Raw genomic sequence first — 22,899 nt, forward strand, 5'->3', positions numbered from 1 at the left:
CAGCAGCGCAGGAGCTCAGGGAGTGGGTGTGGGGCAGCCCCGGCCACCCCCACAGAGGCACCAGGGACACCTGAGCACGCAGAGGTGGGAGAAATGTCCTTGGCTGGGGCCACCCCCACTCACCTGGGTGCAACATTCCAGTGGCAGCACAGCTCCTGATCCAGGCAGGAAAAAGCAGCTCAGAGGGGGCTGGGGGCACTGGCTGCCCAGCAAGGTCAGAGATCCTGTGCTGGGAAAAGCCAGCCTGGCTCATCAGCCCCACATGCAGGTCCTGAGGGAGGCTGGGCGGGCTCTGGGCCCCTCTGCCCCCAGCACTGCCTGGGCTCCGGAGGGGAGGGTGGGGCTCTGTCTGTCCAGGGAGCACGGGCCAAGCACTCCTGACTCCTCCTCACCACTCTGGTCTGATTTCTCCTGGGCTGCAGCAAGTTCAGCCCATTCTCCCAAAAGCTTTAGTGCACTCCCGGCTGAAGGGCTGCCCTGAGCAGGAGCTGCCAGGAGGAGGATTCCCTTGTTCCCTGCACACGCAGTGCCAGGAGCTGGGATTGCTGCAGCTTGCAGAGCTGCCCAGGGGGCACTCAGGGAGATTCCTAAATGTGGGCTCCCCCGAGGCTGCAGAGGCAGGAGCTCCCTGCAGCCTGAGCCCAGCTAACCCTGGCTCAGTGCACACATTGCCCAGGAGCTCAAGCACATTAAAAAACTCCATGAAACCCAAAACCCAGCAGAGGCCCCACTTCTCCTCCTCCTCCCCTGGACTCTGCAGTTACAAACACACCACTGCACTGTCACAATGCTGAACCCAAACCACAGGGCTCTCCTGGCACAGGGTGGACGCTTCCCAGCACACTCAAGACTTCTAAGATTACAATACCAAAAAATACAGAACATTTCAGAACCATATTATTTTAAGACAAATATTTCAGACAGTTTTAAATAACAAGTCAAAGGAAAATGAGACATTTGTGGGCTCACAGGAACAGAAGGGCAGGATCCTAAGGACCAGACAGACCAAAACCCCTCAAAATTATTTCCCCTGTTCTTCCCACCCAGAAACATCTCTGTTGCCCCTTCCCCAACCAATACTAAGTCCAAAGAAACTTTGGAATTTGACTAAATTTATTTTGGGATCTAAGGGAAAGGAATGCATTGGACAGGAGTGTTGGTGATACCCAAATAGAAACGCCAACCCCACGAGGGCAAACTGCTAACTGGGACTTGGTGTTCTCTACTGCACTCTAGGTTATTCAGTCAACTCATAGTAAAAAAAAAAAAAGAAATAAAATAGTTAAGTCAAAAGGAATTAAAGAGAAACATGCTCTTGCTATGGATCTTCATTGATTCCCCACATAGAGGTGTAACATGACAGAACTACTTTAGCCATGGATAAAAAAAGCCAGTTTTTGGAGTCTCTGCACACGCTGTGTGAACGCCCTCAGCAGCTTCTGGAAGCTGTCACATCCAGGCAGGCCCTGTGCCCGCCTGGAGCAGATCCTGCAGCTCCTCCTGACACGCCCAGCTGGCCACGGAGAAATCAGAAGCTGCTTTTGGAGCTATAAAGAAATTTATTCAAGGATGAGACTTTTCACTGCTGGACACCAGACTCTAAGCTGGCTCCCAGGATCTAAATCACGCTGTTCTTTGGACAATAAAGTTCAAGTTGCACTTACTGTCCTAGTTCTCAAAAAGGAATGATGATGACAAAAAGAACCAAGAACTACGACCTAATTGCGTTAGTTTCAGCTGAAGCCATCTTCCATCAGAAACCATAGGATCTGATACACCAAAGTTCTCCCTAGGGATGTGGATGAGTAGAGTAGCTCAGTGCTTTGTAACTAGTACTGCTGTATTGTCTTGTATCAAAAACAAACAAACAAAAAAAGGAAGTTTAAGGGCACGTGCAGCCTCAGCTCCCGGAGCGCTGCCGGCAGTGCCACGGCTCGCCCAGTCAGCCTCTTCCCTTGGAGAAAAGTAAAAAATAATAATAAAAAAAAATCACCCCCCAACCAAAACATCACCAATGCCACGCTGGTTGCACAGGAGTGAGCTCCTGCCGAGGGCTGCCTCACTCCTTGGTGTCCTGCTCCTCGCCCTCCTGGGCCCCGTCCTCGCTGGCCTCCTTCTCCTCCTTGCTCCGCTTGTTCTTTTTGTGCTTGTGGCGCCGGTGGCTCTCGCCCTCCTCGCTCTCGTGCTGCTTCCTGAGCAGGGAACAGAGGGGACAAAGGGACATCAGACACGGCCCTGCCACAGCAGGGACACTGCCACGGGCACAGGGGCTTTGACTCCACCAACAGGAGCCACCTCAGCAGCACCGCGAGGATTTTGTGATGCACCAGCACTGTCACCGTCACACTCTGCCACTGCCACACACACTGTCACCACTGTCACACACTGTCACACACTGCCACTGCCACTCCTGGCAGTGTCCAGGCAACACCCCGGTTGTTCTTCCCCTCCCGAGTGAGCTCCAACAATTCTGACGCAGCACTGAGGCTGAGAGGAGGAGGACTCCTAAAGCCAAGCTGTGTCTGAAACTTTCACTCCTGTGAACATGCTGGGGAAATCCCTGGACTAGAGGCAGCAAAGGGATCAGTGGAGTGAGAAAAATGCGAGTTTCCCCATGGGAGGCAGATCCTGTTTCCACTTCTGCTGACTCACACCTGACCTGGCTCTTCACTGCCTTCGTGCTTTGGAACTCCTTTATCTCAGCCAGTTTTCCAGATGTGGGTGGATAACTGGGGATGTTTACCCAGGATTTCTGTGACGTGGGAGCAATCCCAGGCACAAGAGGCCTGAGCAGGCTGTGCATGCCCTGAGCCTGTGCCCTGCCAGCTGCTCCTCGCAGCCAGCACAGCCCCAGGAGCAGCTCTGCCTCCCACCAGGAAAAGGGGGAGCTCTGCTTCGGCCCCTCCTGGGAGGAGATTTTCTGCTGCTTCCCTCACGGGTTCAAACCAGCAGCTCTCAGGAGCTGACTGTGGTGTGAAGGGGGCAGAGTTAAAGCACAGCCCAGAGTACAGGAACGAGCAGATAAATTTATCCCAGGATAAGCTGTGTGCAGGCACAGCTCCATGAGCAGAGACAGCACCAGGTGTCCAGGCCAATTCTTAGCACAGCTGGAATTCCAGTTTAGCAGCAGACACAGAACTGGCTGAACCTGGCTGAAAAGCTCCTGGCTTCAAGTAATTTTCTGACTGGTTTAATAAATGGTTTCACAGTCATTAAAGGCAAAAAAAAAATATAGGGAAAAATAAAAGGCTGCTGCCTCTCCACAAAACACCCTCAGCCACCTCGTGGCCAATGTGTCAGTGGTTTATGTGACAATGTGACAGTCCTGTAATACTGAAATCAGCGTCAGTGATTTCCTTCAGACTGCTCAGTTTGCAGGAAGCTGGAAATGAAACCCTTTCATCTGCAGATGCCTCAGACAGGCTCAAACCTCAGTGTGCCTCAAGCAGGGAATCCCAGAGTGGTTTGGGTTGGAGGGGACCATGGGTGGGATTCCTACAGTGAGGAATCCACTCCAAGGTTTCAATTCTGAGTAGAGGAAGTTGAGAAATAACCCTGAAGCCAATGACTTGTTTGTCTGATACCAGCTCAGCTTCTAGTTGCTCTGTATTCCGTTTTTATTATGGTCTTAGTCTTTCTTCCTATCATTTTGCTTCCAACCCTTCAGCAATCAGTCCTTCCTTGAAAACTTACTCATCTACTTAAGGACAGAAACAGCCTTTTCCCTCCAGTCACTACACAGGAGTTTTTCTGGTATCAGTTTCAAAATAAGGGTAAGTACCTACAGAGCTGACAGGAATTTCACCTGAAAGAAGGAAGTTGAAGCATCAAGAAAAAAAGAGCAAGAGCAAGTCATTAATGGGATGTGAAGTGACACAGGACCTGAGCACAGAACCTGCCTCAGCCCAGAGAGCAAAGCTGCTGCTTTGCTGGGGACTGCTTTTCCAGGAAGATCATCTGTTGCAAATCCAGTTTCTGCAGAAAAGCTGTGATTTGAGGACAAGCCGCTCTGCCCCAAAGTTCCACCTCTGTGCAGAGCATCATAATGGGCAAGAGCTCTGGGCAAGAGCTCTGCTCCTCCTGCTCAAAAGGCAATTTCTGAGTGCAGGCAGAAGGAAATCCTTCACAGGAAGACTGACAGGGCACTGGAATGGGGTGCCCAGGGAGGTGATGGGGTCACTGTCCCTGGAGATGTTTAAGGAAAGGTTGGATGTGGCACTCAGTGCCATGGTCTGGGTGACAAGGTGGCGTTGGGTCACAAGCTGGATCTTACAGGTCTTTCCCAACCTAATTGATGCTGTGAGCTCTGCCCCGGTGCACAGGAGCAGCAGGACCAACAGCTGATGCTCCTGTCACGGCCTTGCACCTCCTCTGTGTGCGTTCTGTTAAGATGGGAGCTCTGCTGGCAGGCTGAGCCCAGCTCAACCCCTCTCCACCCACTGAGCGGGAACTCAGCCCCGAGCCCTCCCTTCCCTGTCGCAGAGGGCTCCTCCCGCCCAAGGCTGTGGGACAGAGGGAGCTGCGATGAGCCAGGCTGAGGTTTCACCCTGAGAACGGGGACCTCCAGCCCAGCACTGACCTGCGGGAGGATTTGTGTTTGCTGCTGTCGTCCTTGTCGCGGTGGCGGCGCTCGCGGTGCCGCTCCTCGCGCTCGCGGCTGCGGTCGCGGCTGCGCCGGTAATCGCGCTCGAAGTCGTAGCTGCGCTCGCGGCTGTAGTAGCGGTACCGCTCGTCGTCACTGCGGGGACAAGGGACACGTGGGCACAGGGACGCGGCCCCTGAGCCACTGCCCAGGGCCGCAGGCACTCTCACCAGCAGCATCAGGCGCCTCCGACTGACCGGGGGTGCCCCTGACGCGGCGGCAGCAGGAACACGGCACACGCACATCGCTCCCTCCCTGCGTTTCCCTCAGCACGCACGCCCCAGGTAAGCTCTCATCCTGCTGTGTAAGGGGCTGCTTCCTTCCCCACAAGCTCAAAACCACAAACTGTGAGCACCTCTCTACCTGCTCAAAGCACCTCGTTCAATCCCCAGGAGGGGGCAGGGTGTATCCCAAACTGAGACACATCCCACACCCCCCTCTGGTAAACTTCGGAAAGCCAAAATCAGAAGGGTTAACACGTCCCTCTGTGGGAACAAAACTCAGGCTTGGGAGAAAGCAAGTCAAGAGACATTGTTCTGACACTCCTGGAAACAAGGCTGGACAAACAAACATCCAGGATCAATCAGCTGGGAGTGCTCCAAAGGACTGCATGGCCACTTGTCCTGCTGTGACCTGCACCAGGGTGCTCCACACCACCCAGAAATGCCAGCAATGTGCTCAGGAGTGCTGATCCCAGGCCTCAGCTCCAGCATGGACCAGGAAGTGGGGGACTCTGAGCTCTTCCAATTTTAGCAAGTCTTCTGTTCTCTTTCCCCCCCTGCCATCCACAGTCTCCAAAAGCTTATAAAGGAAAAAAAAAAAAAAAATAATATATATATATATATATATATATATATATATATATATATATAAGGAGCACACTGCTCTGTTTGCTCCCTCTCCGGGCTGGGAAGAGCCCCGGCAAGAAATACCCTGTGCCAGGAATGCACATTCTGATCATGTTTTGAATGATTATTGGCATTTCAGAGCTTGGAGCCTGCAAAACACCGCCACTGCTGCTGACTGAACACCAAAGGGATGGGTTTGGGAAGTCTCTGCAGCCCAGCCTCCACCTTAGATCAACACAGGGAGGCTCCAAGCCTCCTGTCCTTTCCCAAGTGCTCCCAGCACTGCTGTCAGCCGAGGTCACAGCAGCTCCCGCCAAGGTGGTCTCTCCAGTCCTGCTCCCATTTCCTGGCTGACTCCCAGGGAATGGCACTCCCAGCTCCACAGGAGAGCGGAGCAGAGCAGCCTGTCTGTCCTTTGATCTGACAGTGACATTTAGAAGACAAGAAGCAGCAGCTCCTGCAGCCAGTGCTTCACACCGAGCTGTGAAACACTGAGTAAACACAGAGGGGCTATTTCATTGACTGGCCTCGTGGGAGAGCAAGAGGAACTGGTTCTGCTGGATTTAAACAAAAAAAAAAAAAACAACCCCAGACCCCAAGACAGGAAATCAGGCAGTGGCACAGCTCCTGGTCTGTGCTGTCGTTATTGACGCAAAGGAGCTCTTCCCCAGACATTCCAGGGAATTCAGCTGGTGTCCTCTACAGCCCAACCCCTGGCCAGCCAGGCTGGGGTGCCCAGGCTGCGCAGGGAGCAGCAGGAGGGCAGCACTCACTTGTTGTATTCACTGGTGGTGGGGGTGCGGTCGCGGTCGCGGTCTCGCTCCCTGTCCCGCTCCCGCTCGCGCTCCCGCTCCCTGTCCCGCCTGGAGCCCGAGTACTCCCAGTGGCTGCTGCTGGAGCTGCTCGTGCCCTTGTCCACCGTGGTCACCCAGGGCGTGTGGGACGTGGAGATGGGGGGGTAGCTGATGAAACCTGAATCTGCAGCCAGAGAGCAGAACCCTCCGTCATCCAGAGCATGCCCAGGATCCCCTCTGTCCCTCCCTTCCCGAAGATCCCCTCTGGCAGCATAGCTGCATCCAAGGAGACAATGGCCCAGCTCCCTGCTGTCCTTCCCTTCCGGCAGTTTGCAAAGAACAGAAAAACTCCTTCTCCCTGAGGAAAGCACAAGAGCAGGCATTTACAGGCAGCACCGCAGTGTCTTGGTCAGCCCTGGGCTCTTGGTCACCTGTACAAGGTCCCACCTCCCACCACGCACCTTCTGGTCTACGGTGGCACCTGGGGAGGGCCAGGGGCACCAGCTGCCAGTGAAGGATGTCACCTGGGGAGCCCAGAGCCCCCAGCATTTCCCAGGCAGAGGTGGCCAGCTGGACCAGGGAGGTTGTATCCCAAAGCAGTGCCACATCTGGCAGCACTGGAGGCTCCTCTCCTCGGGAAGGGCTGGCACTGCCACTCCTCCAACCCTGTCCCGTAGGCACTGGGCTCCCACTGCTCAGCACAGCCAGGAGGCCACTCCTGGTCACTACAGGGCTGGGAGAGAACTGGGGCTGCACCAGGGAAGGGAACCTGCTGAAATCCTGTTACAAAACCACAGGAGATGGCGCCTGTAGGCAAGGGAGAGGGCGAAGTGAGGGAAGAGGAGCATTCAAAAGCCCGGGGAGGAGATGCCAAGCTCAGTAGCTGTGGATGGTTGTGCTAATCCCTGAGGGTGGGGGAAAAGGGAGAGAATGTGACTGACGGTGAGCACACTTGTGTGCAAACGGGCAGAAGAACACACTGCTGAGGCACTGGGGAAGCTTCTGTGTGCCGGGGATCCGATCTGCCCTGAAACAGCGACCTGAGCCTCAGCACTCGGCCACAGAACTGCATCACCACACCTGCACAGCACTCAGTGCAGCAAACCCAGCGTGTGCTCCTGACTGGGATTGTCTGGGACACAGCAAGAGCCTGGAGCTGGAGCAGACATCATGTGTGTCAGCCTCAGAAGAGCCTGGGCTGCCAACAGCCAGGGAAGAGAGAGCAGCAGCTGGATGTGTCCTGCCCCGTGCTCACCTGCAGAGTTGTAGCCAAAGGGAGGTGGCTGCCTGTTGTTGTAGCTGGCTGGCTGCCTTTGGGAGAGAAAAGGGGGTGAGTTACTGACATCAGGGATCTCCACAGCCCTGGCTGTGCTGCAGCTTCACCCTGTTTTTCCTGGGGGTCTATGGAGCATTCTTATGGGAATCCCACTACCAGAAATGCTCATGGGGTTTTGCCACAGCTTCCAAACCTGCCACAATTCTACTGCTTGCCCTGGGAAAGCACCTCTGCTCACAAACTGCCTGGAGCACCTTCAGAGAAGGCATCTGCAGTAACAAACCATGCCGTCAGCTGCTCTAGGCTTTACCTAGACTTTACTGGCTCCTTCCTGTGCCTTGATCATGACAAATCCAGGTGAGTGCACAGAGGATTCTTGACAGACTCTGCTCTCACCCCCCACTCCAACCCAAGACCAGACCATGGATCCCCAGCACTGATTCTGGACCTGTTCTCCTCCCTTGCTCCCTCCAGGGGAGCTGCTGCCATGGCGTGGTCTTACCCAGGTGTGGTCTTACCCATCCAAGGTTGGGATGAGGAGAGCTGGTGGTGGTGCCAGAGGTGGTGGGAACAACCCTAGACACAGAAGGGTAAATCAGCATCAAGATCTTGCAGCTTCACAAGTGCTGCTCACAGTTAGAAACCATTAAAGCATCTTTTTTACTCTAAACAAGGCTCTGTTTAAAATGGAGTAATCTTCCTTCAGGGCAGGATCTCCTCCCCAAATTCACAGCCGAAAGCTCTGTTAGTTTTGTAGGGATATGGGAAGAAAAACTGAGCTAAAAATTACCTTCTATTTTGGCTTATAAATACTAAACATAAGATTCATCAAGGAGTTACAATTAACTCTTACAGCCCTATGGAGAAAAAGTGGTTCTTGGGATGCAGACACACTACATTCTGATCAGAAGGTAACAAGTGATTCTGACCTACAGATTAATGTCAGAATAGAAGATAAGCAGCTCAGGTTCAATGCTGAGTTGGAGTTTATTAATCTTAAATTAATTGTGCTCCAAAATGGTACCATCCTATTTCATGTTCCTCAATCCAAATGCTCTGAACCTGTGTGATCAAAACTGCTGCTGTTACTAAGAACAAGGTAACACCTACCTGGAATTGGACCTGGAGGTGGCAGGCCTGTGGAAATAAGCAGGAAAAACAAGTGAGGACTACAGGGAAAGCATGGCTTCTCTGTACTTCATGGACTCTCTGTACCTCAAGCTAAACTTCAAAGCACAATTTTGAATAAATCCCACATACTGGAGCAAACAGAGCAGCAGAAAAACTGGTGTCACTAAGAGGGAATTAGCCTACAAATGATATAGTTTTCCCAAATGATGATCTTTTTACCTTTATAATTTAAAATGTTGCTGCTCTCTTACACTGGGGAGCTCCTTTTCTGTGTGTAAACACAAGAACAACTGATTTGGTCTTCAGAACAACTGAAGAAGCTGGAGAGGAGAACCTGCTGCAGGTTCCGCTCCAGTGCATCCATCTCGATTTTGCCAAGCATTTTCATCTAAGGCAGCAGGGAAAGCTACCATGGAAAAGTTATTAGGGAAAAGAACCCCTGAGTGCTGCAGCAAATCCTCCTCAGGCAGGAGTCACTGCATGGAGTGCTCCTGGTGCCTTCTCCAGCGCCTGGCTGCTGCTCCAAGACCAGGAGAAGCACAGAGTGTGGCCCCCTCACTTCAGCCTTTGCATTTAAGCCAGGAGTTCTCAGCTTCCTCCAGAGAAACTGGAATCTGCTTCTTGACATTTATCAATAAAGCAAATGGATCAGTAGCACCGGAAGGTTCCCTCAGGGAAACAAAGCCCAGAGGAGTTTTTTTCAAGAAGCAGCTGCCCATTTTAAATATTCAGGGCAATCTTCAATAGGCTGATGGAGACTAAACAAAGCCTGGCCAGGGGCTCCCTGTTCCCTGAGTGCTCACCCACCCCATGGCACTGAACCATTTGATTTGCTGCAGGCCTGGCACACCCCAACTCACGCTGCAGGGGGTGCACACGTACCTGGAGGGTGCAGGGGAGGTGGCACAGAAGTCACTGGAGGAGGAGGGTGCAGGAAGTGTGGAGGAGGAGGCCCGGCCAGCGGGGGAGGCGGAGGCCCTGCTGGTGGAGCGAACGGCTGCTGCTGAGGAGGCTGCTGGGGCTGGGAGGGCTGCTGGGGCTGCTGGGGGGGCTGGGGCTTACTGCCGTGGTCTCCCAGGACCTGAGGGGGCACAGCAATGAAAAGAGAGCGTTTTAATCCTTTGCCCCTGCAGCAGGGCCCTCACAGTGCTGGCAGCATCACCACAACAGGACTGCGGCCGTGCCTGAGCAGTGACCAAACTGCAGAGGCACCACAGTGACCTCAAGTGCAGCTGGCAGTGCTGCTGAGGGGGAGGAACAACAAACAACCCTCTCCCAGCAAATTCTGTCTCCCAGGCAAACCCTTCTTGTTGGCAAAATCTGGAAAACTGACTACTAAAAAAAATAAATGGACCACACAACCTTAAGAAAACCCGAGGAATTGGGCCTTGGAAGGGAAAGGTTCCATGTTTAGGTTTTTCTGGCAAGGAAAAACCTTTTCAGGTAGCAGTGCTGGCAGGAGGAAGGTGGTTAAGAGAAGAGGGTTTGGCAGATGGTCCTCAGACCCTGCAGCTTCCTGCCTGGGAACCAACCAGAACCTGGTGGTCACACACTGGACAGGGAAGCCCACAACTGAGACCAGCTTTAAACCCAGGCTTTCATTTCTTACAAGGGACAAGAGCCAGTAACACAGGCCCATGGTCAGACTGAGGTTTGGGCTGCACCAACTGATTTGAGATTAAATGTTACTTTGAAGTACAGTGAAACACCAGCCCCAGGTACAAACCCTTCACTGCAGATCTGAAGATTCCAACCCCACAGAAGATGGGAAGGGAATATTCCACAGAAGACATTCCCAGCTACACACTCCTAGGAATACTTTGGGAGAGCTGATGATGAAAGAACTCAGGCCTTACCATTCCAAAGGAAGACCAGTTTTCAAAGAACAAATCTGGCTCCTAGCAAAACCAAGCTCTTAACCCAGAAATTAACTGAGCCTGCAGAAGGGAATGACCCATGCACACCCTCAAGAGGGTCGATGTATCACCTGCTGCTCTGCAGGAATGAACTGGGATACAGAAGGTCAGGCACATGCAGACATTTGCCCAGGGCTCACCAGAAGTGCAATAAAACCAGCAATTTGTCAGGGCAGCAGAGAGGCTTTACCTGAATGGGGTTTTCCTCGGAGGCGTGTTTATCCCGACGTCTCCCCTCCACCCTGCGGATGGTGCCCGCCTGGCCCCCGATCACATCGATGGTCCCACCCAGCTTCCTGGGACAAAGCACAGGCACCCAGTTAGCCTCACAAGCACCACAAGGAGCAGTTTTCCCTGCTGGCAGCAGATTTCTTTCATGCTTTCTTTCCCACCAGGGAAACATGTCTCAAACTGGGATGAGAAGCCAAGGAGAAGGCCGTTTGCAATTCCTCAACACCCAGAACATCCCTCTGGGCTCTCTGAGCACCCAGAAATGTGATCCAAAGAACCACCACAAATAGGTCCAAAACCAGGGATTACACACCAGGACAGAAATGCCCCCAAAGTGCTCAAACCCAACAGACTGAGCAGAGAGAGCTTTAATGCCCATCCTTGAGGCAGAGAGTTGGTTCCCAGACAAGGGGTAAAGCTGGGATGCAGGGCTGCTTTCTGCAAGGCAGGTGTGCAAAAGCTGTTTTGTGAATGAAGCAACAGCAACACCCCGAGCCCGAAGCTCTGGCTCATCTGGTGTGTTCTCTTGAAGCTTTTGATAAAACCCCATGGATCTCCTAAGGGCCAAGTGGTTTCCCCAGCAGAGGCTGCCCCTCAGAATGACTCAGTTGTTTTACCACACATCCAGCAGCGTCGCACACAGGCTCAGGAACCAACAGCTCCTCTTATCCTCTGCCAAACTCGTAATCCACTTCCACTTGAGGAGGCAAAGATTAACATCGTGGGAGTAGGAATAAGCCAAGCAAGCACAAGCAATGTCAGCAGTGTGAGCCCTCAAAGCTGAGGTGTTTGCCTGCCTCCTTCCACTCCCACAGATGTGTCCCATCAGCTGGGATCCAGGATCCCCTCCCTGAGCCAAGGAGGAGGGAAAATGGGCAGGCAGGGGTTGCACTGCTGGAGGTGACACTGAATGAGTGACCACAGCAGCTTCCTGCCAAGCTTAAAAGCTTCTCTTTGAGGCTTGAGGAGACTCGGACATTCCCAGATGGTTTACCCCCACGGAAAAACATGCTCCTCTCTTACCTGTTGGGAGGAGGCCCAGCCTTCATTCGTCCTCCCACCAGAGCCAAGAAGTCTGTTTTGAACTCTGTTTTGATGATGTTGTTTTCCACTTCTTTTTCAGCATTTCCTGTTCTTCCCTGCTGAACCTATGGAAGGAATAGATTAAAACATGGGTGTTGTGCCCTTCTTTCAACTGAATGGAGCACCAGAGGTTAACCCTCAGCAAAAAAAAAAAAAAAAAAAAAAAGGCACAATCACAGCAACCTATTCTTAGTCAAGGCACAGCCATTTCTGGCAGCTAGTGGCCATTCCAGCCTCAGCCTGCAGTCCACTGTCTCCCATCAGAAGTCCTGTTATGAGTAATAAACTCATATCATTTTCCATGGAGTCACTAAGTCAAAACTGGAATGAGCAATTTGGCTGAAGTTCTGATGGCCACCATGGTCTCCTGATGGCCAAAGCAGTCTGCAAACACAAAAGGCTGCCCCACCACTGCCGCAGGCAGCAGCAGTGAGCAAAACAACCCTGGGGGCCCAGCTCCCCTCCCTGCACTTCTCTCATCCAGAGGGTTTTCCAAGCAGACACCCCTACAAGCCAACTGGAAGTTCACTCCAGTCTTGCTGCTGTAATGGTTCAAACCTGCCAGGCTGATGGAACTATTCCTTCCACACAGAAAAGATTTTCAACAGAGATTTAATCTTTAAAGGTTCATTTTTGTATTTCTCCTCGCTGAAAGGACACAGAACAGTTCAGAACTAAGGCATCTCCTGCTCTTACACCCTCATCTCTGTGACTACAAACACAATCCCAGTTTTCCTGGAGCCAGGAGCAGGAGTCACCCACCGTGATCTTGTTCTCAGTGCTGATGGGAGGAGCAGGGTCCAGCCCCAGCTGAAGCCGCCGCTGCTTTTCACAATAAGCTTTCCATGTTTCTTCATTGAATCCATAATTAAAGTAATCAGAAAGATCAGCACCTGGCAGAGGGAGCAGGAGTTAACACACAGGTTCTGCACACTCAGATTCTCGAGCTGCCCTTTAACTGCTTACACAAAGGGTTAAGGCAACAGAAGTTTTCCAGGGAGCCCAGCTTGTGCCTTTCCCTGTCAGAAAGCTGTGGGTGCCACCTTGGGTGGGAGGGGACATGGCCTGAGCAGCAGTGGGACCCTGGGACACACAGCACAGCAGAGGGACACACAGGACACACAGCACAGCATTTCCACAGTCCTGGGGAGCCCCCTGCAATCACTTATCCACCAATCTGATTTTTTTCAGGCTGGTTTCTTCCAATTGTCCACATATGAGCTGAGTGCTGGGGACAGCACAGGAGTGACAGGTCCAGCCCCTAACACAAAAATGGGGGGGGGAGCCACAGAACTATTTTTGTGGCAGAACTAAGCCCACACATTCCCCTCCTGACCATCACTGCCTTTGCTGTTTTGAGAGATTCTGGGGTGCCCATTTTGTGAAAGGCAGCTAAAGTGGAAAGGTTTTATTGATGCATCCCAGAGTACACAAGTAATTACAGTTCAGTCACAACCCTAATTAGCCATCCCAGAGTGTTATCTCCCACTGCCAGTCTCCTGTGCAATGTGCTAATTCAGCACAAGCACTTCTGAATGACAGAGGTGACCACAAGCTGCTTGCCAAGAAACCAGAGATGCAGAGGAGCAATCCCAGCTGCAGGAATTCCAGCACTACAAAGCACCTCCTGCCCTGCTGAGGTGTCCCTCAAACACCCCCCACACAAAGATATCCCCACACAGACCAACTCCAAAACAAAGAGCTGCTACAAGAGTGAAACAAAACTCTGCCCAAGCTGAGCTTGGTTTAACTGTGAGGTCTAAGCAGTGAGGTTTATCTGCTGGGCTGGCCACTCTTCCTGCTGTACCACCCAAACATGCAAACTGCATCCACACCAACTCAGCAACACATTTACTTGTCGATTTTATCAGCCTTCATTTCAGACCTCTATTAGTTCTTCCACACAGGATTTCTCCTTCCTCTCCCTCACTCAAAGACATACCAAGCTGTTGAACAATTAACTCTAAAGGATATAAACTTGAAAGGCTGTTGAGTAATGAGCTACTTGCTATCTAAAATAAACTTACAGACCACACAGCTCTGCAGAAATCTTCCCTCTATTGCATTCCAACACTGCTTTAGGGCCAGCTGGCTCTATTTTGGTCCAGGGGTGACAGCATGGCCACAACCACGTCCAGGCTTTATCTTTGAACTTCACTGTATTCTTTCTAACTCATTTTCTTCCCCTTCCCCTCAGTCTCACTTGGCACTCAAGGAGAAATCCCTGCAGAAGAAAAGCTTCTGTTCCACTCTGCCTGCATTGTCGGCAGGGTGCTTTGGTGCTGGTTTGATACCTGGACACGCCCATGGAGCTTTCAGCACTGGAGTGCCCTTCATGCGGGCAGGAGATACCCACACCACACCACAGGCAACCTCAGGAAAGCTCTACTTACTCAGCACAGCAATGTTGCTGAAAGATAAATAAAATACAGGGGCTGGCAGGGAGAATAATGATGGCTGAGAAAAGGACTTTTTGTTTCAGTTGACATTTCCTCAGAGGACATTTTATTAGAGTAGCACAGCAAAAATCTGGATGTCTAGTTCCTTCAATTACTTTTGTATCAGAAGAAAAACAGCAGCTGACTTGTAGCATCCTACAGCTGCAAGAGGAGAAATCTCCCTCATACAATAAGTGTGGGCAGCCCCAGGACCCAAATGAGGAGTGACCACAGGGACAACTCTGGGCTTGGCCTGGGGACACAGAACAAGCTCCTGCACAGGAAGAGGAGAACAAGTATCAACACCCAAATCCTGAACCCACTCAGCTGCCTTTAAGGCCAAACATTATTGGATTGGCATCAGAGCAATGTTCTCGGGAAGTAGGGAATTAATAAAAGAGACCATTAAAAAAAAATAGCTGCTCCCTTTAGGGAAGTTCAATTACTAGAATAAATGCAACCCAATTTTACGTAGAGCATGGCTTGTTCAATCAGTAAATGCCATTGATTGTCTAGCCAGGCAGCAGAGGCTGAGCACATTGTTCCAGCTTCCCTGTTCCCTGGCAACAATAAATGGACAGAAATTACATGTGAAAATAAAGAGACGCAACTAGAACTGCAGAAAATATTTACCACAAGGAACTGTGAGGCCTCACCTGGTTTCCTCCATGGTTTGTCTTCAAATGAATCCAAATCCACTTCTATCACAGGCAATCCATTTATGTTCCCTGCAGCATCCAAGTCAATACCTTTGGGCTGCAACTTGGCTTTGGGGAGAGAGGGACTGTTACAACTTTTAATGCAATGCCTTTAATCCACCCATTTGCTCAGCAAATTATTCCAGCAGAAACAAAGCGCTGCAGTGAATTAATCACCGGCTTTACAGCACGCAGGTAACCACAATCAGCTTTTTAATAAAAAGGACTCTAGTCACTCCATAAACAAACAGGGTGTGCAGCACCTGCAGCTGAACAGCAGAGAGGCAAATTCAACCCAGATTGGTACTACAGGCAGAGTAAATCATTAGGACATGCATGGAATTTACCCCACATGAAAATAAAATGAAATTATTTTTCTCCCCAGGCAAAGTATTTATTTTCCTCTCCCAAGACAGACACATCTTCTCATAACAAGAGACTTTTTCAGGATCAGTCTTAAGTGGACTAACAAGAGTCTGAAAAATTCTGTCAGGTACAGAACCTACAAGGGGAATTTGTTCTTATTTTCTCAATCAGAAGATAATTCATTTGGATAAAGCAATTAGTGGAAGGCAGCAGATGAAGCCCATGAAAGGACAGTCTCACACATGTGGAAGGACAGAATCCAAGACTCAATTTACATGAGAAACTAAATTGAATGGTGTGGAAGATTTCAGCAGCCAAACAAGCATAGCTGATACTCAAGGCCAGAGTTTGTTCCTTTTAGCATCTTACACTGCAAGTAGCTCAGGACACTGAGTTCCAGTCCTCCTCCAGGGCTGCAATGCTCAGCCCCAGTGCAACAATGCATTTTAGAAATATTCCGTGGTTTTACTATCAAAGTATCAATAAATTCATTTTTCCCTAGTTTAAAGATAATTATAATCACCTTGCTCAGTGATGGGTAATTAAATCACTCCATTGCATCCTGCACCCTCAGACTGTGCTGGGAGCACTGATTTTTAGGAAATGCACTTCCTATTCCTGGTTTACACTTACTCTATATCCTTTTAAATAGAGAAAAATTTGCAGCTGCTGCAGCTGTGAGTGCCAGGTAGGTGAAATACTGCAAAGGTGAAGGATAAAAATAACAGCAATACCTGAAGCTGATGCTCCATAGCCTCTACCCGTTTTTAAGTTTAGATTCATAGGAGTTCCCCTATTGGAAAAGAATCACTACGTTGGCATTTGAACAAATTACTTGGCTAAAGATTCTCATGCAAAATATATTCAAGCCCTGACACCCTTCAGGAGATGCTTTAGTTCACCTGGGTTTGCTATTCAGAGTCATCCATCAGAGTGAAACCACCTCTACAACAAGAGAAGGAAATTATCCATAAAGTGGAAAAATTAGAAGATGCAGCAAAGCACAGGTAAGTTGTTTGTGTAAGAGGAAGGCAGCTAGCAGCAAGCAAAAGTGCTGTCTTATTATTTTTATTCAATGCACTTTAGGCGGAGTTGTAAAAAATGTAATTTCCTGCTTCTCAAATCCAGCCTTGCCATTTCTGAGCCACAGAAAATCAGACAGCTGGAAATCAGTAAATTCACAGCTTATGCAAATTCTTAGCAAGACAGATTTTGGTTCTGGAAGTTTTCACAGATGAATTTAACAGAACTTCCCATCTTTGATTCTGCCCCAGGGAGGCCAGGAATTAGTAAGTTAATTTTCCAGCGGCAGCCCCACGGATTATCGTTCCCATTTTACAGATGGATTCTCCAACAAGCAATTGCAGGGCAGAGCTGCCCATCAGCCCCTGAGGCCACTGTGGTGTTGTGGCCACTGCTCCCAGGAGCCGGAGCAGCTCTCAGCTCATGCTCTTCCCATCCCTGAGCCCCAGACCCCACAGCCAGCTGTACCCACATGTAGGACGGCGCTCCCGTCTTGATGTTGCCGATTGTGACCTTCACGTCGTCGTCATCGCTGTCACTGTCACTGTCATCCTCGTCATCCTCGCCACTGGGAAGGGCCTGCAGCAGCACAACCATACAGGAGCTCATCAGTACACACAGCTGGGAATTCTCCAGCACAGACAAATCTCAGGAAGCTTCCAGAACAGCCTCCAACAACAATGGGCAGCTGCCCACAGAGAAAATCCTGCGTCCTTTGAAGATTTGGCCCTACGTGAAATTTGGAGTAATATTTGTGACTGTGGGGAAGGTTTAGCTCAGTTTTAAGAACTTCACCACATCCCTCAGTTCCCCTGGCCCACTCTTTTTGAGAGCTGGGACTTTTCTGGCACACCTCTTTCACAAGGGCCATGGTCAAAGTACACAACCACAACTGAAAACCACCAAAATACATTCAGCAGGCTTCACCTATGAACCTCAAAGCAAATATTCTCTCGCCACAACTTCTGTGGTAGGGAGCAGCTGAGGAGTTTGGTTTGGCTGATTTAGCACAATCAGCCCCCAAGTCACTTCACGTTACAGATTTGACTCCAGTGCAACCCCAGTGCTGGGCACAGAAGTAAAGGAATAGAAAAAGTGATCTTCCAGATCTGCAGCAAGTGCAGTCTTGTGAGAAGCACAAGCTGAATTAGCACCTCACCCCACACGGGGAAGGTGTCCCTCACCCTCCCTCCTTTTCCACAGCACATGGGTCTGTCAGAACCCTGAATGAACTCTCTTGATGTGGCAGAACACAAACCCATCAAAGAGTCCAGGAGAGGAGGGTGGGGAGAAGCAACCCTCCTCCTCCTCCAGCACTGAGCCACCAGATTGCATTCTAAGAGGTCTGAGCCTGAACCAAAATTGATTCCCAGCACCTTGGGCTTTCTATCCCAGTGTTTCCCATATCTTACAGGTCTTTGAGAAGTCACACTGAATACTGAGCTGGAACACATCGTGTTCTGCTTTTCCTACCCGACTGCAGCATCAGAGACCCTGATCTGCCTCCTGAGAGGGTGTGAGCAGAGCGTGCACCAGGGCTCCCTCCCCACCACTCAAGGCAGGATGATGAGACAAGGCTGGTGCTGGAGCTGCTTTGGGAATGCTGGCAGTACATCCCAGCACTGCAAAGCCCAGGTATTGGGCAGCAGCAGGACCTTTACACCCCCTGTTTGTCCCCAGGAGTGCTGACGCGCCCAGGTGGGCAGTGGGACACGTACGTGCTGGGCCATGTCTCTGTCCTCGCCGCTGACGGGCCGGCTCTCCTGGGGAGCGTCCTGCAGAGGGTGAGCAGACTCTGCGTGCCTGGGGAAGGGACACAAAACACGGTGACCACGACACAGAACACACAGTGGACAAGCCCAGCCTAGAGGGTCACCTACAAACACTTCTAAAGCCTTTGCCCAGGTGATTTCACACAATGCTTTATTCTTCTTGTCTGTTTGTTCTGCTGGCATTTGCTCAACTACCTGACAAAAAAAAAAATCCATCCTCCTGGCTTGGCTTTGCTTTTGCTGGAAAGAATCAGTTTCACACATCCAGAGAGCACCTGACAGCACTCAACAGCTCAGTGGCAGCTGGCTCAGCTGGCATTTAGCACAAACACAACTGATAAGAATAAGACCATAATCAGCAAAATTTCACCTCCTCCTTAAGGATGCTAATAATTACACATGCATTTAGTCGGCAGCAAAGGCATCTGTCCCAGAGAAATTAAGGAAAAAGTTATTTCAGGGTTTCTACAAATAGTTTACAGTAAGTAGTTAAAATTCCAAAAGGAAAAGTCAGATAATTATGCACCCATTCTTCTCACTCATTACAAATTAGTCCTGATGAAACAAAGGTCAGGTTTGGATTTACCTCCTGTTTAAGAGTTTGTACAAATGTTAACACTGTTTATTGCACTGGCCAAGCAAAAGAGCGGAATTGATGTACACCTGCTAGAAAAGAGTGTGCCAAGTGTTATAGAACTGAAATACAGAGAGCTCATCTGTCTGTAATATCACAGGTAAAACTTGGTAGAACTTCAAAATAATTCTGAGTTTTTTCAAGGGAGACAATCAGAACACCCCAGGCCAAAGAAATCCAATCCTCCATCAGTGCTTTGTGGAGATGTTGCTGTTAATTTAAAATCCCACATGGGACAACCAACATCCACAGGACCGTCTTCAAAAAGGAGCAGGCAACATCTCACAGAATCCAGTCACTGGTCACATCAAAGCCACCTCACAGTGACAAGAGAGACCATACAAAAAAGGCAAAATAACCCAACCCAACTGCTACCGAGTGTAAAACAAAGAACAAACAACCTGAGCATAACTGAAGCTCCGTTTTGGGAAAGTCCCATGTACAAAGAAATTCATCAGGCCAAGATCAAAAAGAGGGCTGAAGGTCGGGCAGCTGACCAAGCACAGGTGCCATGGGTGCCAAGTTCCTGATGTGACACCTGCACACACTTTCAGGTATGTCAGAGGGAAAACCAGCCTCTGGGTATTTCCATGCTGCAGACACAGGCTGTGACATGAGGACCAAAGCATGGACCACTGGAGAAAATCTCTCTGATGGGTCTAAAAACTTTTTGCCCAATCCGAGCAAATCAGCATTGACCTCCAGCCCTGAATCTCCTCAAATGTCTGAGATAACTGTGCTCAGGAAGAGTGACAAGTGTTACCTTCAGCTTCCAGTCACATGAGGCATCTGTGGGTGTGCATTAAAATGTATGAACTGGAGTTCAGAGAGACACTTGGGAACTAGGAGCCTTTCCCCAAACCTCTCTGCTTCCCAGGAATGAACCACCTGACAGGTCCCCAGCATTGTCTGGGCACAGGAAAACGTGGCAGAGATTTCACTTCCCCAGAATGCCAACATAACCCTGGGCACTGCTGACAGCACAGCACCCTGCTGGCATCTAACACATCCCTTGGGCTGGGGAATGTCAGTGATGCTGCATCCCAAACTCTGCACAATTCTGCTTCCTGGCTGGGGATGAAGACTCCAGACAAGCCAGCAGAGCAAACAAAGAGTCATTTTCTCTTAAAACACCCCAAAGCTCTTCATTTAGGTAGATTCTCATTGTGCAACAAAGGTATATGGGGGGGAAAAAAGTAAAAAGAGGGGAAAAAAAGGAGAGCCAGCATGGCCACTGATATTCTTCCTTCCTGCATTTTGCAGTTATTGGAGACAGTTGCTGGAAATTCAGATTTTTATTCCTGCTTGTAAAGTAAAATTGCATTCGGATGAACGTGACAAGGAACAGCAGATTTATGTAAAACAGCTGTAAATTTCTGCCTAAAACTTGTTCCTCCTCACAAAGCCCATTTGATGTTTTTAGGTGACAATTTACCACGGTTTTTACCACTTGTTTATTTGAACAAGTTTTCATACTCCTTAAGCACAGAAGTAGGACAGTATCTGTACCAACCTCAACATTCCAGACACTGAATCTACAACGACAACAAACACTAAACTGAACTTTGGAAGGGGCTGAACACACACACAAGCCCAGTGAAAACCAAGCCTCCTGAAAAATGTTACATTTAAAATGGCAAAGAGGCAACCCTGTGCTGAGACAAAGCAAAACACACAGCTACAAATAGAGAGGAAATATAACCCAGGACAGCAAATCCTTTCCACACACAGAAAGCCAAACTGATCACTGGTTTTATCTCCAAGTCTTACCACACCACTTGAGGGACCTCACAGAATGGGCTGGTTTGAGCATCTCAAGATTTCAAGCTCAAGGTTTTTACTTTTCCCAGACTAAAGCACAGGCCAGTTTTACCAATGCCAGGACAGCACAAAGCCAACCCTCAGGGCATCGTTTTTCACAGAAAATTAAACTGGAGAATGGATCTGGTTTGAAACTAATTGCCGAGAGAAAATAAAGGGCTAAAAATTAGTTCTAAATCAAACCAGTGCACTCATCCAGCTCAGCTTCCACATCCACAAATGCCTGCCACCCCCAGCTGGGGATAATCCCATGGGATGGGGAAAGGACAGGCTGCTGCTCCTGGTAACAGCACTGCTCTAAAGCACTCATGGAAGCTCTGCTCAACAAGGTTCAATCTTTACACCGTGTATTGCTACTATGAATAAACAGCCTCAGGACTCACCCAGAAATTGGTCCATCTTCTTGCTTAGCAGTGGTGTCATCTGCAAAAACAACAGCAAGAACAAAGGAATTATTCAAGTGAAAGGAAAAAAGCTAAATTCAAGCACAAAAGGCATCACAGGTACACAAATACCCAGTGGTGCCAAGGCATTAAAACCCCAATGCTCTCTTTTCAACAAAGTTCAGCTAGAAATGGAACAACTAAAAATAAACCCAACCCAACACACACCACCCATCTGCAGAGGTGATGTCTCACACCAAACAAAATTCAAAATATATGTCCTAAGTCTCAGAAACTGAGACAACTATTGGATAGAAACTGAAGTCACCTATGAAGGTCTCTGTATGGAATTTTAACGTGCCAGGGAAGAGGAAACATAAAAGCATTCATGTGGAAAGCCTATGGGGAGGACAAAGACGCTTCAATAAAGTCCTGTGGTTAACCCGGCCACATCCCAGGCCCGTTAGCCCAGCGGTTCACAAGGTTTGGGTGATTAGCGAACTGAAACTCTTAACAAAGCATGGCGTTCACCTCCCTACACCAGTGTTATTGCTAAAAGGACAATAACACACCGCCGCCCGCCCAGAAAGAGCGGCTCAGGCGCTCCCGAGGGGAGGCCGGGGGCGGACGCGGGTCCCTCTCTGGGGCCCGGGGGCAGAGGCCGGTCCCTCTGAGGGGCCCGGGGGAGATGCCGCTCCCTCCCTCCCTCCCCCCCGCGGGGCCGCCCCCGGTCCCGCACGGCCCCGCAGCCGGGGGCGGCCCTGAGGCGGGGCCGGGCCCGCGGCCGCCCGGGGCCCCGCGCTGCCCCCGCGGTACCTACCCCCGTAGAGCCAGTGCTCCTCGTCCTCCTCCGCCTCCAGCGGCGCCGCGCCCGACACGGCGCCGGCGGCCGGCGGCTCCAGCTCGGTGGCCATGGCGGCCGCGGGGCTGCGGGGAGCGGCGGCGGGAGGAGGAGGAGGAGGAGCGGCGGCCCCGCTCGGCTCCCGCCGGGCCCGGGCGCGGCGCTCGGGCGGGGGTTCGGCGGCCGCCCTACGGCGCCGCCATTGCTCCTTCTATGGCGGGAGGGGGGGCGAGACCCCCGGCGTGGGCGCGCAGGGCCCCGGAGCCGCCCGCCCCGCGCTGCCGGGCCCTAGTGCCGCCCGCCGTGTCCCGCCGGGCCCTAGAGCCGCCCGCCGTGTCCCGCCGGGCCCTAGTGCCGCCGGCCTCACGGAGCCCCGGGCCCTAACGCCGCCCTCAGAGCCCGCCGGGCCCCGGCGCCGCTCGCCCGCCAAACCCGCCCCGCCAGCCCCGCGCGCATGCGCGCTGAGGGGAGCGCGGCCCTGCCCGCGGCCCCGCCGCTGGCTCCGGTACAGCGGAGCGTTCGCCCCTCGGCCCCGCCGCTGGCTCCGGTACAGCGGAGCGTTCGCCCCTCGGCCCCGGTACAGCGGAGCGTTCGCCCCTCGGCCCCGCCGGTCGCTCCGGTACAGCGGAGCGTTCGCCCCTCGGCCCCGGTACAGCGGAGCGTTCGCCCCTCGGCCCCGCCGGTCGCTCCGGTACAGCGGAGCGTTCGCCCCTCGGCCCCGGTACAGCGGAGCGTTCGCCCCTCGGCCCCGCCGCTGGCTCCGGTACAGCGGAGCGTTCGCCCCTCGGCCCCGCCGCTGGCTCCGGTACAGCGGAGCGTTCGCCCCTCGGCCCCGGTACAGCGGAGCGTTCGCCCCTCGGCCCCGCCGCTGGCTCCGGTACAGCGGAGCGTTCGCCCCTCGGCCCCGCCGCTGGCTCCGGTACAGCGGAGCGTTCGCCCCTCGGCCCCGCCGCTGGCTCCGGTACAGCGGAGCGTTCGCCCCTCGGCCCCTCGCCGCCGCTC

At 51.6% G+C, this 22,899-nt stretch overlaps 1 protein-coding gene across 1 annotated transcript; it reads right to left on the bottom strand.

Moving 5' to 3' along the window:
* Positions 1–1,092: 1,092 nt before the first annotated feature.
* Positions 1,093–22,257, bottom strand: LOC136300362 (pre-mRNA 3'-end-processing factor FIP1-like). Its single transcript, XM_066202711.1, has 16 exons — positions 21,877–22,257; positions 21,057–21,096; positions 18,165–18,249; positions 16,919–17,025; positions 16,158–16,216; positions 15,016–15,126; positions 12,684–12,814; positions 11,862–11,986; positions 10,798–10,903; positions 9,574–9,772; positions 8,671–8,697; positions 8,079–8,136; positions 7,540–7,595; positions 6,264–6,468; positions 4,580–4,738; positions 1,093–2,192 (listed from the first exon to the last, which is right to left on the bottom strand). The coding sequence occupies exons 1-16, from the start codon at positions 21,968–21,970 to the stop codon at positions 2,060–2,062; spliced, it is 1,695 nt and encodes a 564-aa protein (XP_066058808.1). The 5' UTR covers positions 21,971–22,257; the 3' UTR covers positions 1,093–2,059.
* Positions 22,258–22,899: the final 642 nt, after the last annotated feature.

The sequence above is a fragment of the Chamaea fasciata genome, unplaced genomic scaffold (genome assembly GCF_029207755.1).
Source record: "Chamaea fasciata isolate MVZ Bird 193981 ecotype frontalis unplaced genomic scaffold, bChaFas1.0.hap1 SCAF_22, whole genome shotgun sequence".
Taxonomy (NCBI): domain Eukaryota; kingdom Metazoa; phylum Chordata; class Aves; order Passeriformes; family Sylviidae; genus Chamaea; species Chamaea fasciata.